This window comes from Salvelinus fontinalis, chromosome 2 (assembly GCF_029448725.1).
Source record: "Salvelinus fontinalis isolate EN_2023a chromosome 2, ASM2944872v1, whole genome shotgun sequence".
Taxonomy (NCBI): Eukaryota; Metazoa; Chordata; class Actinopteri; order Salmoniformes; family Salmonidae; genus Salvelinus; species Salvelinus fontinalis.
In genome coordinates this window covers 87972814-87998875 of record NC_074666.1, presented here as the reverse complement: position 1 = coordinate 87998875, position 26062 = coordinate 87972814, and the positions used below count along the sequence as shown (strand labels likewise).

The 26062-nt window shown below is 42.1% G+C and overlaps 2 protein-coding genes and 1 pseudogene across 7 annotated transcripts in view; all 3 read left to right on the top strand.

Moving 5' to 3' along the window:
* Positions 1-8249: 8249 nt before the first annotated feature.
* On the top strand, positions 8250-13794 carry angptl6 (angiopoietin-like 6). Its single transcript, XM_055943811.1, has 7 exons — positions 8250-8630; positions 9391-9872; positions 10015-10155; positions 10316-10535; positions 11852-12045; positions 12430-12700; positions 12820-13794. Exons 2-7 carry the CDS (start codon positions 9411-9413, stop codon positions 13002-13004), a joined length of 1473 nt encoding a protein of 490 aa, XP_055799786.1. The 5' UTR covers positions 8250-8630; positions 9391-9410; the 3' UTR covers positions 13005-13794.
* On the top strand, positions 13361-17894 carry LOC129867567 (kin of IRRE-like protein 1; annotated as a pseudogene).
* A 174-nt stretch (positions 17895-18068) lies between these two features.
* The window catches only part of LOC129830720 (cdc42-interacting protein 4 homolog), a 30650-nt gene continuing 22656 nt past the window's right edge, over positions 18069-26062 (top strand). For 2 of the 6 annotated variants that reach the window (XM_055893381.1, XM_055893364.1), the window contains exon 1: positions 18070-18383. In XM_055893381.1, the coding sequence (XP_055749356.1) occupies positions 18360-18383 (24 nt within the window). In that variant the 5' untranslated portion in view covers positions 18070-18359. Of the gene's footprint in view, positions 18384-26062 lie in introns of all 6 variants that reach the window. The other 4 variants (XM_055893390.1, XM_055893401.1, XM_055893373.1 and 1 more) reach the window with 3 other exon arrangements.

Below are 26062 nucleotides of genomic sequence, written 5' to 3'. Positions count from 1 at the left end.
ACAGGATACAGCCAGTAAAAATTAAGTGTATCTTGAGATGTACTTACTTTTAATTATTGTGTAGCTACAAAGTACGTTACCCATTCTGACAATCTAATCGTCATCCAAGTGAGAAAATAAACACACTAATACACCACAGAGTATATATCTGTAATATCTGCATAAGTACAAGGTTATCGCTAATTGTTACACAGGATGTAGCTATTTAAAGTGATGCGTAACCTTATAGTTACCTATGAGCAATTTTGATATTACATATTACTCATTACCAACTGAAAATACCTACAAACAAAAGATGAGCTTCTACTTTAGTCAACTTTATTGCAACATGTAAAAAGACCTTACATTTCTTACAAAATAATAAGGATTTCTATTGTTAGATTCATAATTTGCTTAATTATATTAAGCTAAGATATAGGCCTACTCAATAGCATAAAAATAACAATTCTAGTGGTGACTCAAATCAAGTCAAATTTTATTGGTCGCATACACATGCACTATATATACAAAAGTATGTGGACACCCCTTCAAATTAGTGGATTTGGCTATTTCAGCAACAACCCTTGCTGACAGGTACATAAAATCGAGCACACAGCTATTCAATCTCCATAGACAAACATTGGCAGTAAAATGGACTTACTGAAGATATCAGTGACTTTCAACATGGCACCGTCATAGGAAACCATCTTTATAACAAGTCAGTTTGTAAAATGAATGCCCTGCTAGAGCTCCCCCGGTCAATTGTAAGTCCTGTTATTGTGAAGTGGAAACATCTAGGAGCCACAACGGCTCAGCCACGAAGTGGTAGACCACAAAAGCTCACCGAATGGGACCACCAACTACTGAAGCGCGTATCGTGTTAAAATCGTCTTTCCTCGATTGCAACACTCACTACCAATGGCGAAAAAAGTATCACATTTTCATACTTGACTAAAAGTAAAGTTACATTACTAGAAAATGACACAAGTAAAAGTGAAAGTCCCCCAGTAAAATACTACTTGAGTAAAAGTCTAAAAGTATTTGGTTTTAAATATACTTAAGTATCAAAAGTAAATGTAATTGCTAAAATATATTTAAGTATCAAAAGTAAAAGTATAAAATATTTCAAATTCCTTATTAAGCAAACAAAACAGCATGATTTTCTTGTTTTTTTGTATTAACAGATAGCCAGGGACACACTCCAACACTCAGACGTAATTTACAAACTAAGCATTTGTGATTAGTGAGTCTGCCGGATCAGATGCAGTAGGGATGACCAGGGATTTTCTCTTGATAAGTGTGTGAATTGGACCAGTTTACTGTACTGCTAAGTATTCAAAATGTAAAGGGAAAGGGAAAGGGGTAACGAGTACTTTTTGGATGTCAGAGAAAATGTTTATTATTTTCTTTAGGAATATACTGAAGTAAAAGTAAAAGTCCAACATTTAAATAGTAAGGTAAAGTACAGATACCCCCAAAAACTACTTAAGTAGTACTTTAAAGTATTCTTACTTATGTACTTTACACCACTGCTCACTGCCGAGTTCCAAACTGCCTCTGGAAGCAATTTCAGCACAATAACTGTTCGTCGGGAGCTTAATGAAATGGGTTTTCCTGGCCGAGCAGTCGCACACAGGCCAAAGATCACCATGCACAATGCCGAGCGTGGGCTGGAGCTCTCCACCATTGGACTCTGGAGCAGTGGAAACGCGTTCTCTGGAGTGATCAATCACGCATCACTATCTGGCAGTCCAACGGATTAATGTAGGTTTGGCAGATGCCAGGAGAACGCTACCTGCCCCAATGCATAGTGCCATCTGTAAAGTTTGGTTAAGAGGAATAATGGCCTGGGGCTGTTTTTCATGGTTCGGGCCCGGCCCCTTAGTTCCAGTGAAGGGAAATCTTAACGCTACAGCATACAATTACATTCTAGATGATTCTGTGCTTCGTACTTTGTGGCAACATTTTGGGGAAGGTCTTTTCCAGGCCCTTGGCGGGCCCAACATCAGTGCCCAATCTCACTAATGCTCGTGGCTGAATGGAAGCAAGTCCCCTCAGCAAAGTTCCAACATCTAGTGGAAAGCCTTCCCAGAAGAGTGGAGGCTGTTATAGCAGCAAAGGGGGGGACCAACTCCATATTAATAACCATGATTTTGGAATGATATGTTCAACGACTTTTGGTCATGTAGTGTATTTAGCAGATGTTATTGTGGGTGTAGCGAAATGCTTGTGTTTCTAACTCCAACAGTGCAGTAATATCTAACAATACACAACAATACACACAAATCTAAAAAGTTAAAGAATGGAATTAAGAAATGTAGAAATATTAGGACGAGCAATGTTGGAGTCTGGAGTATAAATATACTGTATATATATACACTGCTCAAAAAAATAAAGGGAACACTTAAACAACACAGTGTAACTCCAAGTCAATCACACTTCTATGAAATCAAACTGACCACTTAGGAAGCAACACTGATTGACAGTGTTGCTGTGTTGCAGTGTGCTTGCCAGAGGTAGCCTGACTGCCATTAGGTACCGAGATGAGATCCTCGGACCCCTTGTGAGACCATATGCTGACACATGCACATTTGTGGCCTGCTGGGGGTCATTTTGCAGGGCTCTGGCAGTGCTCCTCCTTGCACAAAGGCGGAGTTAGTGGTCCTGCTGCTGGGTTGTTGCCCTCCTACGGCCTCCTCCACGTCTCCTGATGTACTGGCCTGTCTCCTGGTAGCGCCTCCACGCTCTGGACACTACGCTGACAGACACAGCAAACCTTCTTGCCACAGCAGCATACCACCCTGCATACCACTGCTGGCTTGCTTCTGAAGCTAAGCAGGGTTGGTTCTGGTCAGTCCCTGGATGGGAGACCAGATGCTGCTGGAAGTGGTGTTGGAGGGCCAGTAGGAGGCACTCTTTCCTCTGGTCTAAAAAATATCCCAATGCCCCAGGGCAGTGATTGGGGACACTGCCCTGTGTAGGGTGCCGTCTTTCGGATGGGACGTTAAACGGGTGTCCTGACTCTCTGAGGTCATTAAAGATCCCATGGCACTTACCGTAAGAGTAGGGGTGTTAACCCCGGTGTCCTGGCTAAATTCCCAATCTGGCCCTCAAACCATCATGGTCACCTAATAATCCCCAGTTTACAATTGGCTCATTCATCCCCCTCCTCTCCCCTGTAACTACTCCCCAGGTCGTTGCTGCAAATGAGAACGTGTTCTCAGTCAACTTACCTGGTAAAATAACGGTAAAATAAAAAAATAAAAATTGATGTGCCATCCTGGATGAGCTGCACTACCTGAGCCACTTGTGTGGGTTGTAGACTCCGTCTCATGCTACCACTAGAGTGAAAGCACCGCCAGCATTCAAAAGTGACCAAAACATCAGCCAGGAAGCATAGGAACTGAGAAGTGGTCTGTGGTCACCACCTGCAGAACCACTCCTTTATTGGGGGTGTCTTGCTAATTGCCTATAATTTCCACCTGTTGTCTATTCCATTTGCACAACAGCATGTGAAATGTATTGTCAATCAGTGTTGCTTCCTAAGTGGACAGTTTGATTTCACAGAAGTGTGATTGACTTGGAGTTACATTGTGTTGTTTAAGTGTTCCCTTTATTTTTTTGAGCAGTGTATATATACAGTACCAGTCAAAAGTTTGGATGCAGCCACTCATGATTTTAATTTTTTTTATTTTTTACTCTTTCCAACATTGTAGAATAATAGTGAAGACATCGAAACTATTAAATAACATATATGGAATCATGTAGTAACCAAAACAAATTTAAATAAATCAACAAAATATTTTTGATTCTTCAAAGTAGCCACCCTTTGCCTTGATGGTAGCTTTGCACAATCTTGGCATTCTCTCAACCAACTTCATGAGGAATGCTTTTCCAACAGTCTTGAAGGAGTTCCCACATTTGCTGAGCACTTGTTGGCTGCTTTTCCTTCACTCTGCAGTCCAACTCATCCCAAACCATCTCAATTGGGTTGAGGTCGGGTGATTGTGGATGCCAGATCATCTGATGCAGCACTTTATCACTCTCCTTGGTCAAATAGCCCTTACACAGTGTGTTTTGGGTCATTGTCCTGTTGAAAAACAAATGATAGTCTCACTAAGCGCAAACCATATGAGATGGCGTATTGCTGCAGAATGCTGTGGTAGCCATGCTGGTTAAGTGTGCCTTGAATTCTAAATAAATCACAGGCAGTGTCACCATCAAAGCACCCCCACACCATCACACCTCCTCCTCCATGCTTGGGAACTACACATGCGGAGATCATCCATTCACCTACTCTGTGTCTCACAAAGATACGGCGGTTGGAACCAAAAATCTCCAATTTGGACTCATCAGACCAAAGGACAGATTTCCACCGTGTTTCTTGGCCCAAGCAAGTCCCTTCTTAATATTGGTATTAACTGGCCTTCATGTCTTAAAGTAATGATGGACTATTGTTTCTCTTTGCTTATTTGAGCTGTTCTTGCCATAATATGGACTTGGGCTTTTACCAATTAGGGCTATCTTCTGTATACCACCCCTACCTTGTCACAACACAACTGACTAGCTCAAATGCATTAAGAAGGAAAGAAATTCCACAATCTGTAACGTTCGTCGTTGGGAGAAAGAGAGGAGGACCAAGGTGCAGTGTGGTAAGTATTCATAATCTCTTTTAATGAAAACAAATACTCGAACAAAAACAACAAAACACGAGAACGAAACGAAACAGTCCTGAACTGTGAAAATACAAAACACAGAACAGAAAATAATCACCCACGAAACACAGGTGGAAAAAGGCTACCTAAGTATGATTCTCAATCAGAGACAACTAACGACATCTGCCTCTGATTGAGAACCATACCAGGCCAAACGCAAAACACAACATAGAAAAACTAACATAGACAACCCACCTAACTCACGCCCTGACCATACTAAAACAAAGAAATAACAAAAGAACTAAGGTCAGAATGTGACACAATCTAACTTTTAACAATGCACACCTGTTTTTTAAAATGTATTCCAGGTGACTACCTCATGAAGCTGGTTGAGAGAATGACAAGAGTGTGCAAAGCTGTCATCAATGCAAAGGGTGGCTACTTTGAAGACTCTAAAATATATTTTTATTTGTTTAACACTTTTTTTGGTTACTACATGATTCCATATGTGTTATTTCATAGTGTTTGTGTATTCACTACTATTCTACAATGTAGAAAATAGTAAATACAAAGAAAACCCCTTCAATGAGTAGGTATGTCCAAACTTTTGACTGGTACTGTATATATATATATATACTGGGATGTATAGACATTATAGACAGTATATGGATTGAATATTTAGTATAGCTGAAGAATACGTAGTATAGAATAGTATATGTACAGCAATAATTAAATAGGATAGGCCTTGACTAGATTACAGTATATACATTTGAAGTCGGAAGTTTACATACACTTAGGTTGGAGTCAATAAACTCGTTTTTCAACCACTCCACAAATATCTTGTTAACAAACTATAGTTTTCACAAGTCGGTTAGGACATCTACTTGTGCATGACACAAGTAATTTTTTACAACAATTGTTTACAGACAGATTATTTCACTTATAATTCACTGTATCACAATTCCAGTGGGTCAGAAGTTTACATACACTAAGGTGGTGTCATTGCTTTAGAAGCTTCTGATAGAGAAATTGACATCATTTGGGTCAATAGGAGGTGTACCTGTGGATGTATTTCAAGGCCTACCTTCAAACTCAATGCCTCTTTGCTTGACATCATGGGAAAATCAAAAGAAATCAGCCAAGACCTCAGAAAAACATTTGTAGACCTCCACAAGTCTGGTTCATCCTTGGGAGCCATTTCCAAACGCCTGAAGATACCACGTTCATCTGTACAAACAATAGTACGCAAGTATAAACACCATGGGACCACGAAGCCGTCATACCGCTCAGGAAGGAGATGCGTTCTGTCTCCTAGAGATGAACGTACTTTGGTGCGAAAGGTGCAAATCAATCCCAGAACAACAGCAAAGGACCTTGTGAAGATGCTGGAGGAAACAGGTACAAAAGTATCTATAGCCACAGTAAAACGAGTCCTATATTGACATAACCTGAAAGGCGCTCAGCAAGGAAGAAGCCACTGCTCCAAAACCGCCATAAAAAAAGCCAGACTACGGTTTGCAACTGCACATGGGGACAAATATCGTACTTTTTGGAGAAATATCCTCTGGTCTGATGAAACAAAAATAGAACTGTTTGGCCATAATGACTATCATTATGTTTGGAGGAAAAAGGGGGAGGCTTGCAAGCCGATGAACACCATCCCAACCGTGAAGCACGGGGTGGCAGAATCATGTTGTGGGGGTGCTTTGCTGCAGGAGGGACTGGTGCACTTCATGGGTCTTCCAAATGGACAATGACTCCAAGCATACTTCCAAAGTTGTGGCACAATGCCTTAAGGACAACGAAGTCAAGGTATTGGAGTGGCCATCACAAAGCCCTGACCACAATCCCATATAAAATTTGTGGGCAGAACTGAAAAGTGTGCGAGCAAGGAGGCCTACAAACCTGAGTCAGTTAAACCAGCTCTGTCAGGAGGAATGGGACAAAATTCACCCAACTTATTGTGGGAGCTTGTGAAAGGCTACCCAAAACATTTGACCCAAGTTAAACAATTTAAAGGCAATGCAACCAAATACTAATTGAGTGTATGTAAACTTCTGACACAATGGGAATGTGATGAAATAAATAAAAGCTGAAATAAATCATTCTCTATGCTGTTATTCTGACATTTCACATTCTTAAAATAAAGTGGTGATCCTAACTGACCTAAGACAGGGAATTTTCAAGAGGATTAAATGTCAGGAATTGTGAAAAACTGAGTTTAAATGTATTTGGCTAAGGTGTATGTAAACTTCCGACTTCAACTGTATGTACTGTACATATAGTTAGGGGTAAAGTTACCAGGCAACAGGATAGACAGTAGCATCAGCGTATGTGGTGAGGGTGAAAGTGTGTGTGTGTGGCATCAGTATGCATGTGTGTGGTGTCAGTATACATCTGTGCATGTGTTGGGGTGTCAGTGTTAATATATGTGAGTGTGTGGATAGAGTCTAGTGTGTGTGCATAGAGTCAGTGCAAGAGAGTTAGTGCAAAAAGGGTCAATGCTGGTAGTCCGGGTAGCCATTTGATTAGCTATTTAGTAGTCTTGTTTACAAGTCTTATGGGTTGGGGGTAGAAGATGTTCAGGCTCCTGGTGGTTCCAGACTTGATGCATCGGTACCGCTTGCCCTGCGGTAGCAGAGAGAACAGTCTGTGGCTTGGGTGGCTGAAGATTTTGACAATTTCTTGGGCCTTCCTCTGACACCGCCTGGTATAGTTTTAATCACTTAATAATTCATAAACAAACTTGATATAAGTAAAAACACTATAACTAATTGGTAGGTATACCTTTACTTATTACTTCTGTGACCTTTCATCCTCCTTTCTCATGAGTGAGTGAAATTAGAGGTTTTAGGTAACGGAATTACAAGGCAGAAGGCAATGTAATCTAAAAAACGAAATAGAAGTGTTGATATTAGTTGGCAGAGGTCTTTACATTATTGTTTTTTAATGTATTTCTAATACCTTTTAATACTTTTTCTGGTAGATGTTTTTTAAGACCCATTTTCTTTCTGTTGGACCAGAAATCAAATCAAAGCCTTTACTTATTCCACATTTTTAGTATGAAAATGGTTGGAAAATGTATATATGCCTTAATTTGTAAAACCATAGACTCTTAGCTTTCATTTGACACCAAATTTGACATGTTCCTGTAAACTTCACACGTTGCGCTCATGGGTCCTTTTAGATGAAATGCCGTCTTTACCGTATCTACTAGCACACAGCAGTTGAAAGAGACTATCCATGATGACTGACAGAATTATTCCTCATCATACGGTGGATATTCACCTTCATCTGCATCTTATCCATATTATAACCCTCAATATATTGTTCTTATATTTGACATTGTTTAATAAATTATATTGATTACTCATAGGCTTCCTTTTCAAGCTGAACTACAGTAACATATGGACCGCCTGGGAGTAGGCCTCTGTGAGAGAACAGCAGGCTGAAGGGAGGCAACGGACAGAGACAGAGAGAGGGTTCCTGCCTCCTGCACTGAGGGCCAGAGGCAGCTGAGCTGAGAGGATGGGAGGAGAGAGAGAGGGGGTGTCATTTGGGTAGTTTGTAATTATGTCTCTCTTTGTTTAGAGGGCCTGTGACAGGGATGAAGTGAGGGGGAGGTCTTGCTGCTGAAAAAACGTTGTGTGTCAGTTTGGTGTGTAGTTCTCTTTCTCCCTTGAGTCTTTCTTACTGTAGCTCAGTCTCTCTGGTCTGCCTGTCTCTGTGAGGTTCAGACACACTAGGAAAAAGGGTCGCCGGGCTGCATGCTATAGCCACAGCGGTGGACTTTCTCATTGGGAGGCAATTCTGAGGCAGTAGACCATTCTGAGGCAATGCTAAGGAAGGTCCGTTAGTCCTGTCATCTGGATTCTAGATGAGGATGCTTTAAAGAAGTACATTCTGTACCCATTAGAGCTCAGGATTCTGGGATACACACAGGAACACAGCTGACAGAGTTTGCCAACTAACTCTATACCACTGAACAGGACTGAGGTAAGTCATGCTCCCTCACTTTAAAAGTTACAAAGATAGGATCCCCTTTCAGATTTAATAAGAATAGTGCTACTATTATAATGATAGATGATCAATGGTTAATGTTTGGCAATATGGCACAGGGCTTCTGACACTACCATTTGGCAATCATGTGATGTATTCTTTTTCTTTGGTATTCCAGTTTACTTACAGAAACTTGTTGCTACCAGTAATGTGTTTCACTGAGGTTGAGGAGTAGTGACCCCTGCAAATAGAGTGTGTTGTGTCAATGTTGAGGTGATAATGGTGTTTATGGTGTTGACAATGGTGGTAGCCAGAGTTGACCCTGAAAGGATTGTGTTGACCAATGGGATGTAAGTGTGAGTTGACTCTGACTGGGTTTTGTTGACCATCGTCACCCCAGTGTTGACTTGTTAATAAACTCCAGCCAGGCAGACAGGGTTACGTGTACTTTCACCTACCAGGGGAACATCTGGTGGGTTTTCAAGGCTTAAAAGACAGTCTGAGCTCCATCTTAGATATTGTGGTAGCACTTTTACATGCTCTGCTATCCACTGAAAATGCCTGTATGGAATTTTGCATCTTTGTGGCCAGTGTCTGACTGTGATGTACTTGTTGGTGTACAATTACAGTTGTTTGAAATGGGCAAATGCTAGTTTTACTGAATGAATACCTGTCTACATGTTCTAGATATAGAGTATCATGTTTTATTGGGGGAATCTGCTAATGAATCTCTATCACTGCTTATTTCCATGGACAGAAGAGCAGTTGAACAGGTAGATGGAGAAGCAGCTGACTATTGGCCTGTCTCTGTTGCTGGTGCTCCTCCTAGTCATGCCTGAGGTGGGGGGGCGGAAGGAAGAGACCCAGAAGCGCCCGTCCCGCTCCTCAGAGCTAAAAGCAGGCCGCTGCTCCTACACCTTTATCGTTCCCCAGCAGAAACTGAAGGGGGCGCTGTGCGTGAGCACCGAGTCCACCACCGGCGCCTCCAACCACTCAGAGGTAACGGCTCTGCGGGGTGAGTTGAGCCGTCAGCAGGAACAGCTGGAGAAGCTAAGGGGCCAGCTGGAGCAGGAGGGGGCCCTGGTTACGGAGGTACGGGCGCTACGGAAAGAGAGCGGCAGCATGAACTCCCGCATCGCCCAGCTCTACGCCCAGCTGCTGCACGAGGTTATGTACAGGAAGGACCAGGTGGTCGAACAGAGGCGGGTCGAGAACATACTGCTCAACGCCACCGCACAGGTAATCAGACAGAGAGCATTGTGGGAACAGCTGTATTCATAAGGGGGAAGTTAGAATTATATAACTACAGGCATGTAGCACCTTGATACATCCCTGATTGTCCCGTTGTCTGTTGCTCGGTCATGGTGGACCAACATCCCAGATGCTGCAGATCTCCACTAGTTACAGGGAGCTGGAGAAGAAGTATGGAGCCCTCACCTCCACGATGAGCAACCAGAGTCAGCTCATCGCCCGGCTGGAGAAGCTGTGCCAGACCACCAAGAACACTACTCCACCTCCACAGGTAGGGGGAGCTCTGTATTTATCAAATCACTGGCATTGTTATCATGGGCCTTTCTCAAGCATTGACCCTGACCCATGAAGCTAAAGTTGTACCATAACATACTACAGTACCCACAATGGTCTGTACAAATGTCTTTATATATTTGTGTTGTGTTGGACAGATGACCTCTGAACCCCTGAGTATCCAGTCCAGTGGGCGTCTGAATGACAGCTCACAGTCCAAGGAGATGGCTAATGATGTTCAGAGAGACCAGGGCGCCCCTCCACTACAGCCACAGGAGGAGAGAGAACCCCTGCAGGGGACAAAGGTGCTCCCCACCACCATGGCCGACACCCCTACTGACGCCCCCTTCATAAGCTTCCCTGTCACTAAGACCCCAGGTAAATCATGGCACCCTCAGAGCTTACAACTGCCAACGGCGCTTTCAGCTTAACCAACACTGTCTATGTAGGAATGAAGGTCTGTCTTTGTAAGACAGAGTAACACTATGTATCTATCTTCCCCCGGCAGCGTTATCACACATTATAACACCTTGTTTCTATTTCAGTCAATACATCGCATATCTCATTGGTTCCTGTTTTGTTTCGATATTGTTTTTCGATATGGTTTTTCTGTCACCTTTGACAACAATCAGAACAAACAAGCTGTTTTCTTTCGGCCCTTCAAATGCTTAATTGTTTGCTGTCGGGACCTTGAGTTTGTGTATGAAACAGTGTCAGTATTTTGTCAGTGTTATTTACACTCCAGAAGACACTGTGCAGAAGCTCGGGGAGTCACTGACCCGCTGATAGAACTTTGTTATCTCTCTGGGAATGCCTAAACAATGTCTAATAACTGCCAGCTGTTCTCATCAGAGTAGAGAAGGGGCTTTGTTAATGAGTAACACACACACGCATACACACACACACACACACACACACACACGCACGCACGCACGCACACGCACACACGCGCACGCACACGCACACGCACAAACACACACCCTAATCACAGCCCTCTATAGGACATTGCTATGTAACCTTGAATTACAAGGTGATACCCCCATACAATGCACGTTGTGTGCGCAACTGGAATGTGTGAGATTACAAGGCAGAGCATTCAGATGTGTGACACCACCTTGTATGGACAGGCTCCTCCCACAGTGGAGCTGAGCAGCAGCAGCAGCATGGGGACTTCACACCAGTTACAATGTAGACTCAGAGCTTATGTGTGTGTGATGAGTGACAAGGAGATACTTGTCTATAGAATGAGTGTACGGTTACAGTATGACTAACCCTTGGTCTGGACTGTGTGAGAGAGAGGTGATGCTTAGCCTTTCGTGTCCGTTCATGCGGTGTATGCTTATCTTTCCCAGTGTGACATAAGACATTCAACATGTGTGGTGAAAGAATGTCTTCGGCAGTAAAGAGATAAGCTGAAGCAAAGCGAGAAAACATGTATCTGTGACCCTGTTGGCTCTAAAACAAACAGAATTCCAGACCCCTCTCTCCATTACGTGTCTCACTCACTCATTTCCAGCAGTTGGTTGAGCCTGCCTAGTGGCAGGTGGGCGGAGTTTGGACATTCTGGACTTCCATTAGTTCCATTGCACCAGGCAGGCTCAATCGAGCACAATTATGACTATTTGAACCCAGGTATGTTCCGAAATCCTAACTGCCTTTGTGAATCACATACCTACACCATCTCTGTCCCTCAGGACCCTGGAGGGACTGCCAGCATGTGCTGGACTCGGGCGAGACCACCAATGGGATCTACCTGCTGCGTCCACAGAGCGCCAACCGGCTTCTGCAGGCCTGGTGTGAACAGACCAAGGCCCAGGGAGGCTGGACCGTCATCCAGAGGAGACAGGACGGATCAGTCAACTTCTTCAGGACCTGGGAGCAGTACAAGGTGCTCTCACCTCCAGTGTGTAGTGAGCACTAAAAGTGAAGCGCTCAAGAGCTTGTTATGACATCAGACATTGTGCTATTACCATTGCATTACAAAACACACAGTGAGTGTGTGCACTGCAGACCCATAGCAGACCCATAATCCTTTCCCCTCCTCCATTTGCCTTTCATTTCAGCTGATTATATGTCATGAAACACGAGCTGTATAGTTACTGTAATTGACAACCATCACAGTGGGCTCTAAAACCAGAAAAACAGCTGGTATTACAGCTCAGAGACTCAAGAGTATCCTTCAGTTGAGGACGGTTTAACACCACAGAAGTCATGAAAACTATTGCTACAGTGAACCTAACCCTAAACTATCTGTTGTACCCCTCCACCCCAGCAAGGCTTTGGGAACCTGGATGGAGAGTACTGGCTGGGTCTGGAGCACCTCTACTGGCTGACCAAGCAGGCCCACTACAAGCTTCGGGTGGCCATGGAGGACTGGCAGGGCCGCCAGGTGTTTGCAGAGTACGACAGCTTCCGCCTGGAGCCTGAAAGCGACTGGTACCGTCTGAGGCTGGGGGAATACCAAGGCAACGCCGGAGACTCAATGTCCTGGCACAATAACAAAGCCTTTACAACTCTGGACAAGGATAAGGATGCTTATTCAGGTGAATCCTCTCTCTCTCTACTACCCTCTCTTTTTTTCATTTCTGCCTCTTTTCATGGCTGCCTGTTTGAGCACCCAGGTTTGGCTTGATGAGTTGGTTTCTCTCCATTTCCTCATTAGGGAACTGTGCCCACTTCCAGAAGGGGGGCTGGTGGTACCACATGTGTGCCCACTCCAACTTAAACGGCGTGTGGTATCGAGGGGGTCACTACCGCAGCCGCTACCAGGACGGGGTTTACTGGGCAGAGTTCCACGGTGGCTCCTACTCCCTCAAGACAGTCACCATGATGATCAAACCCACCTAACCCTCTTCCCGTTAGATATACACTACAGGAGGTTGGTGGCATCTTAATTGGGGAGGACGGGCTCGTGGTAATGGTTGGAGTGGAATAGTTTCAAATGTGTTTGATACCATTCCATTCACTCCATTCCAGCCATTATTATGAGCCGTCCTCCCCTCAGCAGCCTCCTGTGTTATACACATGTCAATCATGCATCACGGCAATATTATGGTTCCTTCACGGATAAGGAAGGATGTTAATGAAGTTCTTATATGTTAAACAGGTATGTTAATAAGACAGCGTTAGACTGACATGCCAACACAACATGTGGAATTGTTTTCTAACTGCAATGTATTTATTTGATCAAAAATTGTAAAACAATGTTTGAAGATTACACCACAAGGTGAAGTAGGAGTATGTTTCTTTTACTAATGAGAACTGACATTGTGGTTTGATGCAGTGGTGTAAAGTACTTAAGTAAAAATACTTTAAAGTACTACGTAAGTCGTTTTTTGGGGTATCTGTACTTTACTATTTATATTTTTGATGACTTTTACTTTATTACATTCTTGAAGAAAATAATATACTTTTTACTCCATACATTTTCCCTGACACCCAAAAGTACTCGTTACATTTTTAATGCTTAGCAGGACAGGAAAATGGTCTAATTCAAGCACATAAAGAGAAAATCCCTGGTCATCTCTACTGCCTCTGATCTGGCAGACTCACTAAACACAAATGCTTTCTTTATAAATGATGTGTGAGCGTTGGAGTGTGTCCCTGGCTATCGGTAAATAAAAGAATGTGCTTAATATGAGGAAAAAGGTTTGCTTAATATAAAGAATTTGAAATTATTATACTTTTACTTTTGATACTTAAGTATATTTGAGCTATTGCATTTACTTTTGATACTTATGTTTATTTAAAACCAAATACTTTCTTACTTACACTCAAGTAGGATGTTACTGGGTGACTTTCACTTTTACTTGAGTCATTTTCTATTAAGGTATCTTTACTTTGACTCAAGTATGACAATTGGGTACTTTTTCCACCACTGGATTGATGTCATGTTTCAGTTTAACAGTTTCCTCTTTGCACAGCATCAGGGTAGGGTTTGAATTTCCTCTTTGAAACACTTGCTTCACACAGTAAGCGCTCTGCCTGAGATACACTAACTAGCACTAGCACAGCGTTAGGACCGAGCCTGGACCATCAGTCAGGGCATCCTGTCCCCCATCACCCTCACCTTGCTCAGCATGGGGTACCAGAGAACTACCATGATCTCACTCCAGAGGATGTTGGGCCTCCTCATGCTAATGCTGTTACATGGAGGTGAGTGGTTAATTTGTTCCATACTTATCTATTAATATCTATTGTTGTGATCGCTGTGTGGGTTATGATGTTTATGTTGAATGTAGTTTATCATATAGTTATTATCTACTCTGGTGATATAGTAACTGTTTGCTGTCTCCCAGGGTGGTAGTTAAACATGTGCTCGCCTCCCGCTAACAAAACTTGAACAGAAGTTGATTGTTGACAAAGGAAATTAGTTTTAAGAGCAATTTGAGAGCAATTAAAGTCAAGAAATTAAAGTATTCAATGAGCAATAAAAAAGTTATATTGATATGTTGCAATAATGCAATAAGGTAACAGTCATCAGTAGACAGGGACCTGCGTTTTTCCTGATCAGGTCACATGGATAGAAACAACTCAGGACCCAAATCAAAGGATACAATTATATAATGACATGAAATCACAAGAAACACACACTCACTCAGGTACAATACAGACACTGTTGATGTTATTGAGTGATATGTCAGTGTCTAAATGGGTGGGGTGGGTGTGAATTTCCATGTGGTGTAACATCTCACAAGGCAGAACAGTTTATATTTGATGTGGATTTCACATTGATGTCTTCATTCTTGTATGTTTTTACAGTAGTTACCTTCCTCTTGAGCTCAACCCTCCCAGAGTGGTAGTGAGATATGGAGACTCAGTCTCAGTCAACTGCAGCACATCATCCACAGACCACGAGGGGATGGGCTGGGAGGCCACATTAGGAGGTACAGGTTTTGAACAAGATGTCAACGTTGTCACCTGGACTGTGGATAAACTTACTGATTGGACAATAGAACCTAAATGCTACATCACTCTCAATGATGGCAAACAACCCTCAAAAGTACTTCCAGTCATTCTCTACAGTGAGTATTTTCCTCCTTGTGAATCAGAAAGGTATGTTTCTATTTAACTGTATATCAGCATTGAGTTTTTTTATATTGTTGACCTCCTCTACAGAGACTCCAGACAGCGTGTCCATCTCTGTTGTGAGACACTCTGGTCCCATGGTGGAGGGGACAGAGTACCAGCTGCAGTGTGACATACAGAACATCGCTCCTCTACAGAACCTGGTTGTGAAGTGGTACAAAGGAAATGAACCCTTAGATAATGTAACTTACAGTAACGTCAGTAAGACACCAGTGGATGTGTCAGATACTCTGATGATCAGCCCCAGTAGAGATGATGATGGAGCTCAGTATAGATGTAGAGCAGAACTGGACCTGGGACCAGAGGGACCCCATCCTACAGTAACATCAGAACCTCTCGACATTACTGTACACTGTGAGTTGGCTATTAATCTTGATCTTTTTCATAAATCAAAAACACTTGACGGGTATGGCTTCCAATTGAAATCCCATAAGTTGCATAGTTTTGAGTGGTCTACTCTAAAAGCACCTCATTTCTCCTTAGATGCTCCTAAGTTCCTTCTAGGGAATGACACAGTGGAGGTGAGTGCAGGCAGTGATGTGTCTCTGAACTGCAGTGCTGAAGGGAACCCTCCTCCTGAGATGAAGTGGAACTACACCGCTGCACGCAATGTGAAGTTGTCCACTGAGGGGGGCCAGAGGACTATTAGAATCACCACAGCCACGTCTACCAACGCTGGGATCTACATCTGCACTGCCACGAATAGAGTTGGGACGGCCACCAGAACAACAACAGTAACTATGAAAGGTAGAAAGGTAGTTATAACTGACCGACTGAGGGTAATGTTATGGTAGAAACGTAGCTGACCCTGATGTAGTGATTCATGCTGTCATAAGACATACTTCATATTCTTTCAGTAAGATTAATAAATTAATCGCATTTAATTTTAAAGAGCTGAATTGTGAAACAGAAATCCTAGATCACAAGCTAGCCTGAATCAATGTATCAACAGAATTGGTCTGAATCATGTCTAAACTCTCCTCCTCTCCTTCTATTTCCTCCTCTTCAGATGACCCCACAATTATAATTATTGTAATTATTACATTTGTTATCCTGTTCAGTACCCTGATACTCCTGAACGTCTTCTGTATGTTGAGGAAAATACAAAGATATTATCATTTCATAACAATCAACACCACAGACGTCAACCAGCCAAACAACGTTCCAATGATGCCACTGTCTACAACAGGGGTAGACCAATCTGATCCAGAGGGGTATCCTACGAAGGTTTGAGGAGTTACCTAGGTAAATTAGGAAAACTCTGAGTTCAACTCGGGATAGCCAGTCATACGAAAGTGGCTCACCCTTTAGCCAGATACATTTCAGAACTAATCTGCTCCTGAGCAGGCTAACTCCAGCCCAGTAGAGGCTGCTGAGGGGAGGACGGCCCATGATAATGGCTGGAACGGAGCGTGGATGCCATTCCACTGATTGCGCTCCAGCCATTTACCAAGAGCCCGTCATCCCCAATTAAGGTGCCACCAACCTCCTGTGAACTCCACTTACACTGAATGAAACGACTGAGCCACGAGTTGAGGACCAAAGAAATACGAATCCCTCCTGCTTATAAAGATTGCGTCAACATCCACTTCATTTTAGGATGACAAGCTTTTATTCATGAAATCTTTTTGTGTGTGTACATTTAAAAAAAAAGTTTAAAATATATCACATTCCCAATTTAGTAATGACAGAATGTATTTTAAACTTCACGCAGTAACACTTTTGTATGACATGAAAATGATTTGGTCTACAAGCAACAATGGGATTTAATAAATCAAATCGACTGCGTGATCTGCAAAAAAATATTTAAAATGTAAGATTAAGGTGGGGATTCAATTGGACTAGTATTTTCCTTGATTTTGAATGTGACTTTGAGTAACAAATCTATGTGAGTTTACTGTTAATGTACTTGTATGGGATTTGGAGTCAATGTCAACTATGTGTAGACTAGACACATAGCAACTTTGGTTTTAGAAGTGGAGGGACATATATATATATATTTTAAATATCCAGTCGGATAAACACTCCAAACAGCCTATGCGACCGCTCGGAGACGTCTGCATGGTCTTAAAGCACACCGTTGCCTCGTTTTGTATCAAATTCCAATGATAGACTGTGGGAGACAGAAAATGCAAATTCAGAATGTAGGGGGGGACATGCCCCCCATCCCCCGTCCCCAGTGAAAGTTGCACCCCTGCTAGGAATTACACTGTATAAGAAAATAACAAAAGGAAATGTATTACTGCCATGTGCTGGCTGCCCTCTTGAACAAATAGTGTTGTAAAATTTGAGGATTTATGTAAGTATGAAGTCAATCCTGTGTGTGTGTGTGTGTGCTTACCTCAGTCTAGAAAATGAATCAGAATACTGTCGATACATGGGCCTTGATTCAGTGGTACAGTTTGTTGAATTGTGTTTAAACAATCTTAACTATGAGCTTTTTGTGTGACTAGCGTTTTTTTAATGCTTTTGTAGATTTTTGGCTGTTCAAGTGTCTTGCATCTGTCATCATACAAAGGAATTTAATAAGAATGTTCATATTCCTATATCAATGCTTAATTGTATTGCTTGCTGTAGTCTAATTACAGTAGAATCTGAACATTCATTTTCCTTTATAAAACTATTTTCAAAACTGTTTTTAAAAGTAAATAAACAAGCGTCGCTGCTTATGACATGCCACTGCCAGTCTGTCGCCAGTGAACATTTTATTGAAGAAAAACTATTTTCAAAACTGTTTTTAAAAGTAAATAAACAAGCGTCACTGCTTATGACATGCCACTGCCAGTCTGTCGCCAGTGAACATTTTATTGAAGGCAAATACATTAGGGAACTGTCCCTTTAAGAATTAGGATTTGGGAGTGACGCGGATATGAAAGCTAGTTTATTCTTCTTTCCTTTGCAACGAATATTGTTTAGATTAACTAGACTAGTTAGCGATAACTAGCTACATTATAGGGAGAAATGATTCTCACTGTTTAGAAACGGAAAGGATACCAGAAGGGGTATTTGAGCGTCCTCGGAAATATTTTTTTAGGATTGAGGCGTCCTCCAAATTGGGATAACTTTGAAGAAGTTCTTTGTATTCAGGGATCCGCTGATAAGAAGACGTTAAACATGGACTGGGGCACGGATCTCTGGGTGAGTTTGCGAGCTGTCTGGGATCTGCCAAGGGCTTTAGCTCTCGTGAAGTTTTGCAAAGTATTGTTTTTGCCACTTTTAATGTAACGTTTCATGTAGGTTCTTCTATGACTATGAGCATAACACGAGACGGGGTTTGATGGAGGTAGTCAAACAATGCTGAGAATTATTTAGAATTATTTAGTTACTGTTTTAAAACAAATGTTCTGCAATTCTATGTATTTGGACATGGCGTAGGCCTATGACCGGGGTGGGGAAAAAATGTAAACCACAGGTTAGGTGTATTTAGGATGCTTTGAACATGAAATGAACGCTCACAATTTGATGACTTTGTTACTTTGAGATTTTTTGGGTATAAAGTATTTTTTTTGTTAGTTTGTGGTTTGACACTTTATTCAGACAGTAGTGAAATGAGATCGGGACACAGGCAAATGTTAGAAACAGTGGGAAGGTTGTAAGCAGGGATTGATCCCTGTTCTCATGTGGAAAGTTGTATGCTCAGCACAGGAATTTTTAATGTTAATGGTTAATGGAAGTGGGTAACACTTTTTTATTTTTTTCTAAATGGGTCTGAAAGAAAATCCTACTTGATTTACAGGAGAGTTGGCCACACCTGATCTATGTTTCCCAAGTGCTGGGTGTTTAAAAAATGTCTTAAAATCAGCCAAGCTTGATGAAAAATCGAATGAATATCAATATTCAGGTGGTTTATGCCTACTAAGGATATAGATTGGGGGTAAGGCCCTGCGATAGACTAGCGTCCTATCCAGGGGGTGTACTTTACATCAAGCTGTCTCACGCAACAGAAACAGGAGATGGGCTCCTGCCCTATGAGCCGAGCCGGCTCGTGCAAGCCAAGGCTCGTGCAATGATACTTACTACTTATGCTTACTATATAGTTGAAGATCCTTGCTGTCATCTTACTCTACATAGTCCCCCTACCATCTCTGCCTAGCTTGTGCACAATACTAAAATATTTTATTCCTGGAGCATTGAATATCAATGCTTATTTGTATAATTTATTCAAAACTGTCCATGAATAGCTGCAATAATACATAGCCTCATCATTCATTTTCAAAGACACAAGTAGCCATATCAGACTTCAAATATGTGATTACACTGGCAAAATTGGGAAGAAGTGGAATAATAAAATGTGTGGGGAATGTCGGCAGTGTTGACAAGCACAGTAATTACCCTATATTTTAGCCAATTGTTGAGAATGAGAATTGTTCCACTGATCATACTGAAGTAAATTGATAATAAAATCTCTTGAAGACAAGATGTCATAAATATGACCTATTTATGACCTACCCTAACCAAACAATTGTTCTATTCATTGCCCCCCCTCTAGAATCAAACATACAGTTTTCGGTTCACAATCTGTTTGACAAAATTATTCGTCACCAAACGAAGGGACTAATGCAAGTGTGGATGAAATCGACTTTATTATATGCTGTCAAAAGGCTGAATTCTATGAAGCTGATTCCTACTCCTAATATGTGATAGATGCCGCATAAATGCTGTTGGAACACTAATGCTCATGTTTTGGGAATGTCCTGTGGTGTCCCAGTTCTGGTCACATGTTTTAAATTGCCTTACTACAGTTTTGGGTTCCCCTGTGAACAAAGATCCACCTTTGTTCTTGTTGAATGAGGACTCTGCATTTGTACTGCAACTGGTTCAGAAAATGAATCATTTATGTGGGGTTGACATCAGCAAAAAATGTTATCTTTAGTGCTTGGATTACCCCTACAATCCTCTCACCTCAAACATTTTCAAGATGTTGTTCGTATAGAGCGATCAGTGGCCGTGATAAATAAAGCTCAGGCAAATCCAGTTGAGGCATGGGATGTATTATGCAAAACTCTCTCAGATATCAACAACTCTTGACCAAGCAATGGACCTACATGGTAAGGGCCAAATCATGAGAGTTGGCAGCTCTGAGTCTGCTTTAAGTTTGCTTTAGAAACCCCTAGAGTCGATGTTCGCGCCCTGCGGAACTCTAATTAGCATAATAATACATCTGTCAATTCAAGCAAGAGGTCAGCTTTTTTTGTTGCATTGGATGCATCTCAATCCACCGCATCCGCTGATGTCGCAGTTCCGCAGCTGTGGTGAAAGGTGGCAGAACTAGAGTAGGGTTTGTCAGACCATGAGACATCCCGAAAATCTTTCTTCTCACAAAATCGTATGTAGCGTCCAAACGGTTTGGCCTTCAAACTATTATGACTCCTCTATGGAAAGATTACTCCATGGGACACGTCTGAAGTTGGTACAGGCGATCTGCCAACTTCTGTCTGTAGCATGCAAACAGTCTGGGCTACAATAATATGACCCCTCTGTGGAAAGGTTAGACTCAAGAACATGCACATGTCGGTTGTTTTGCTCTAGGATGCCCACGGGCCTCACAAGACTCATCTGAAGGTCCCCCGGCACCAGTTGAAAGAAATTAATGGAAGCAGATACTGTGCATTCGAAAAGTATTCAGATCCCTTCCCTTTTTTCACATTAAGTTACATTTCAGCCTTATTCTACAATGTATTAAATTAATTTTTCTCCTCATCAATCTACACACACTACCCCATAATGACAAATCGAAGAAAAACATTTTTTGCAAATATATTAAAAATATAAAGCATAAATACCTTATTTACATAAGTATTCAAACCCTTTGCTACGAGACTCGAAATTGAGCTCAGGTGCATCCTGTTTCCATTGATCATCCTTGAGATGTTTCTACAAGCTGATTGGAGTCCACCTGTGGTAAATTCAATTGCTTGAACATGATATAAGTTCAGACAGTTGACAGTGCATGTCAGAGCAAAAACCAAGCCATGAGGTCGAAGGAATTCTCTGTAGAGCTCCGAGACAGGATTGTGTCAAGGCACAGATCAGGGGAAGGGTACAAACACATTTCTGGTCCCCAAGAACACAGTGGCCTCCATCATTCTTAAATGGAAGAAGTTTGGAACCACCAAGACTCTTCCTAGAGCTGGCCGCCCAGCCAAACTGAGCAATCGGAGGAGAAGGGCCATGGTCAGGGAGGTGACCAAGAACACGATGGTCACTCTCACAGATCTCCAGAGTTACTCTGTAACCTTTCAGAAGGACAACCATCTCTGCAGCACTCCACCAATCAGGCCTTTATGGTAAAGTGGCCAGAAGGAAACCACTCCTCGGTAAAAGACACTTGACCGCCTACTTGGAGTTTGCCAAAAGGAACCTAAAGGGCTCTCTGACCATGAGAAACAAGATTCTCTGGTCTGATGAAACCAAGATTGAACTCTTTGTTCTGAATACCAAGCATCACGTCTGGAGGAAACCTGGTACTATCCCTACTGTGAAGCGTGTTGGCGGCATCATGCTGTGGGAATGTTTTTTCAGCGGCATGGACTGGGAGACTAGTCAGGATTGAGGGTAAGATGACCGGAGCAAAGTACAGAGGGATCCTTGATGAAAACCTGCTCCAGAGCGCTCAGGACCTCAGACTGAGGTGAAGGTTCAGCTTTCAACAGGACAACGACCTTAATCACACAGCCAAGACAACACAAGAGTGGCTTTAGGACAAGTCTCTGAATGCCCTTGAGTGACCCAGCCAGAGCCCGAACCCGATCGAACATCTCTGGAGAGACCTGAAAATAGCTGTGCAGCGACGCTCCCCATCCAACCTGACTGAGGATCTGCAGAGAAGAATGGGAGAAACTTCGCAAATACAGGTGTGCCAAGCTTGTTGCGTCATACCCAAGAAGACTCGAGGCTGTAATCGCTGCCAAAGGTGCTTCAACAAAGTACTGAGTAAATGGTCTGAATACTTTTATGTAAATGTAATATATATTTTTTAGAAATTAGCAACATTTTCTAAATTTGTTTTTGTTTGTGATTGAGGTATTGTGTGCAGATTGTTTGTTTTCCTTATCAATGTAATCAATTTTAGAATAAGGCTGTAACGCAACAAAATGTGGAAAAAGTCAAGGGGTCTGAATACTTTGTATACAATGTACACATGCGCATGCATACATACTGAACAAAAATATATAAATGTAACGTGCAACAAGTTCAAACATGTTACAGTCTATATAAGGAAATCAGTCAATTGAAATAAATAAATTAGGCCCAAATCTATGGATTTCACATGACTGGGAATACAGATATGCATCGGTTGGTCACATATCTTAAAAACAAAGGTAGGGGTGTGTATCAGAAACCAGGCAGTATCTGGTGTGATTATACATTTTTATTGAAGCTTTATTTAACTTGGCAGCGTGCCTCATGCAGCGTGACATATCTCCGTCGCATAGAGTTGTCAGGCTGTTGATTGAAATGTTGTCCCACTCCTCTTCAATGGTTGTGCGAAGTTGCTGGATACTCCACTGTAGTAATTTTGTGGCCTTTATATTGTCCCCAGCACAAGGTGCACCTGCGTAATGATCATGCTGTTTAATCAGCTTCTTGATATGCCACACCTGTCAGGTGGATGGATTATCTTGGCAAATGAGAAAAGCTCACTTACAGGGATGTTAACAAATTTGTGCACAACAATTTAGAGAAATAAGCTGTTAAAATATGAAAATCATACTGTGGACACCGAAGCCTTTGCATGCAATGCCCTGATGCATTTAGTGCTCATCTCTGACAGGTCAACCGTGAGGTGGACAATTGTTTTAGGAAACTAGTCTATAAAGTTTTGCATATGCTACACATCAAAACAAGGAATAGTGTTTTTGTAATTTGCTTAAGGGTGGTTTTTAAGGACTTGTAAATGTGGCTAATTTGGCCAGCATCCCTCATTTATTGATGCTGCGTCAGGTTGGATCTGAATGCATGAGGATGTCCATTCAATTTCTCAAATGTCTGGTAAATAAAAATGTTCCCTGTTATGTTGTCCAGCGCCAGATTTTCCTAAAAGAAACTCTGAAATGACTAAGATTTTAGAATATTCACATGAAAATCTGTCGCCAATTGGATGGGTCCATATTATTTTTTGACACCTTGAGTTGGACCAGCATGTCACTCTCTGAACAGATACAAATGTGATGCTGTTTACACAGGCAGTCCAATTCTGATATGTTTCACTCATTTGTCCTTTGCCCAATCAGATCAGGTAGTTTTTTTTGCCCATAATTTTAATAGTGTGTGATTGCAGCACGCAATTTGTTGCGTTCCTGCATGTGGGCATTCCCGAATCTGCATATAAGTCCCCCCCCCCCCCCCCCCCCCCCCCCTTCCATAAATGGGCAAAAGATCAGAATTGGGCTGTCTGTGTAAACACAGCCATTGTAGCAGGTACATAAGTTGTAGCACGATTTGTAACTCAAATCAAAGTGCTGTCATTGGGGACGCTAAAGAACAAAGCAGCTTGTGCTGGTGTCTTGTCTCTCAGATCATTATGCTATTAGCTAGCTAGCCAAGTTCAAGTCAATGTTTTAATTTCTCAAGAAAAAACTAATGACCCAGATTGTTGTGCACAAACTGCCAGACATTCAGAATGTCTAGGGCCTAGGACTTTGATGTTTTAAACTCACGTGAATTTCATTGACATTCCTTGCCCCAAGACTAGTTTTGTCCTAAGGAAGGATCCACTTTTGGGAGGGCCATGCCCGCAACAAGTTGTCACACAGTTGGGCATTACTTGATTCCCAGAAATAGGACACTTTTGCCTCTTGCTGCCCAATGCGCGCATGGATGGAGCACAGTCTCAAGGGCATGGGCATGGCTGCTTGAGCCAAGCTCATCACTTGCTTGCTACCCTGTAGTAATTTTGCTCCAAATACATTTTCTTTTGCAACTTATATTGTCACCCACCATTGACTTGAAGTTGACATATTGAATGATATCAGTTACATGATGGCACATTTACTCCAGATCCTTCAATGTTTTCAACATTTCAACATGCCAGAGGTCACCAACACAACTCTAGTCCTGGAGAGAGGGTTTGTCAACTAGGCTAATTACTGACCACCAATACCTTAATTGAGGAGTTTAAAATAGCCTGGGGAAACACTGTAGTGTACACTTGCTTTCCAGGACCAGGATTGCTGCCCACTAGAGTACCGTGTGACAACAAGCAATAGCTTACTTTTTAACATGGATAGCTGGATGGATCTTTGCTCTCACTCATCGATCTCACATGGTTTTAATTAGTATGAGTTTATTTCAACCTCTGTCTGCCACCGGTTTTCATGGATTCCCCAGCCAATGTGCACAAGAGTGAGTTACAGTGGTAGCTGGTAGGCGACACAATGGACAAGACCAACAGAGAAACAAGCAGTCTTTTCTCTAGAAAGTCAGACCGAGAACACACTGCCCCTCAATGTTGCTACACTGTTTATCTGAGAGCTAGGCTATGGCTACTCCACCACCCACCCAGTGATCTGACCTCCTACACACACACACACACACACACACACACACACACACACCCACATAGTGAGTATGTAAATGGAGCGTTACAGAGAGGGTGGGACGGTAGGTTTTGACCTCATTATCCATGTTCCCCCTGGGCCTCTCTCTCTTCCTCCTGTCCCCTTTCCATCCTCAGTGCTGCGCTGCATGGAGCACCAGCAACCTAATTAGGTTTGACCTCATTTAATGAACTCAAAACATCTCATCTATCCATGCTCTTGTATTTATTTATATGGATATATTTGCCACATCTGTTTCACTTTTTAACCCAAGAGACATTTCTTCAAACCTCTACTTTTCTCTGAGAACATGCAAAATCAAACAGATTTTATTAGCTGGTAGTTTACTGTACCTTCTATCAGGTTTAGACCATACTACTAGTGAAATTGATTGTGAGAGAATGACTTCAATTTGCGCACAGATCTATCCAGGTTTTCATATGTTTGTATTTATGTGTGAGGGAGACTATTGGCAAACATACATTCATTCCTTCTCTCGCCACAATGTCCAGACTGCCTAATTGGTTGTGATTGTGTTTGGCCAGTAACGTTTGTGGCCAACTGTGCTGCCTGCTCTGTGGCATCTGTCCCCTGCTTTCCTTGCCGTTAATCCAGCAGTTATTTTAGGCACCTAGTGTTCAGTGTGCAAGATCAGTGTATGGGCATTAGCCCTGGCTGCTAGTGTGACTGAGTGAGGATAGGCTCTGTGTGTGTTCCACAATCCAGGACTGTAAAAAATGTAGCATGGCAGACGGGCCCTTTTTATAAAGTTCATTAAAGACAGTGACTAAGGGAGGAAACATTCTCCATGGTCGTGGAGCAGGATCAGTGGTGTAAAAATACTTGGAAGTACTTAAGTAGTTTTTGGAGGTATCTGTGCTTTTTATTTTTTTGACTACTTTTACTTCACTCTATTCCTAAAGAAAATATGTACTTTTTGCTCCATCCATTTTCCCAGACACCCAAAAGTACTAATTCACACATTTATTAAGAGAACAGCCTCTTATCTGGAGGACTCACTAAACACATGCTTCATTTGTAAATTATGTCTGAGTGTTGGAGCATGCCCCTGGCTATCTGTAAGTAAAAAAACAAGAAATGGTGCCATCTGGTTTGCTTTATAAAAGAATTAGCAATTAATTTTTTTACTTTTGGATAAACCAAGGACTTTTTCTCAAGTAGTATTTCACTGGGTGACTTTTACTTGAGTCATTTTCTATTACTCAAGTATGAAAATTGTGTACTTTTTCCACCACTGAGCAGGATGACTTCCCATGC

Excerpts from the sequence above, each read along its gene's own strand:
- angptl6 (XM_055943811.1), top strand. The coding sequence starts at position 9,411 with ATGGAGAAGCAGCTGACTATTGGCCTGTCTCTGTTGCTGGTGCTCCTC. Across the intron at positions 9,873-10,014 it reads TGCTCAACGCCACCGCACAG|ATGCTGCAGATCTCCACTAG; the intron begins GTAATCAGACAG and ends CCAACATCCCAG. Across the intron at positions 12,046-12,429 it reads GGACCTGGGAGCAGTACAAG|CAAGGCTTTGGGAACCTGGA; the intron begins GTGCTCTCACCT and ends CCTCCACCCCAG.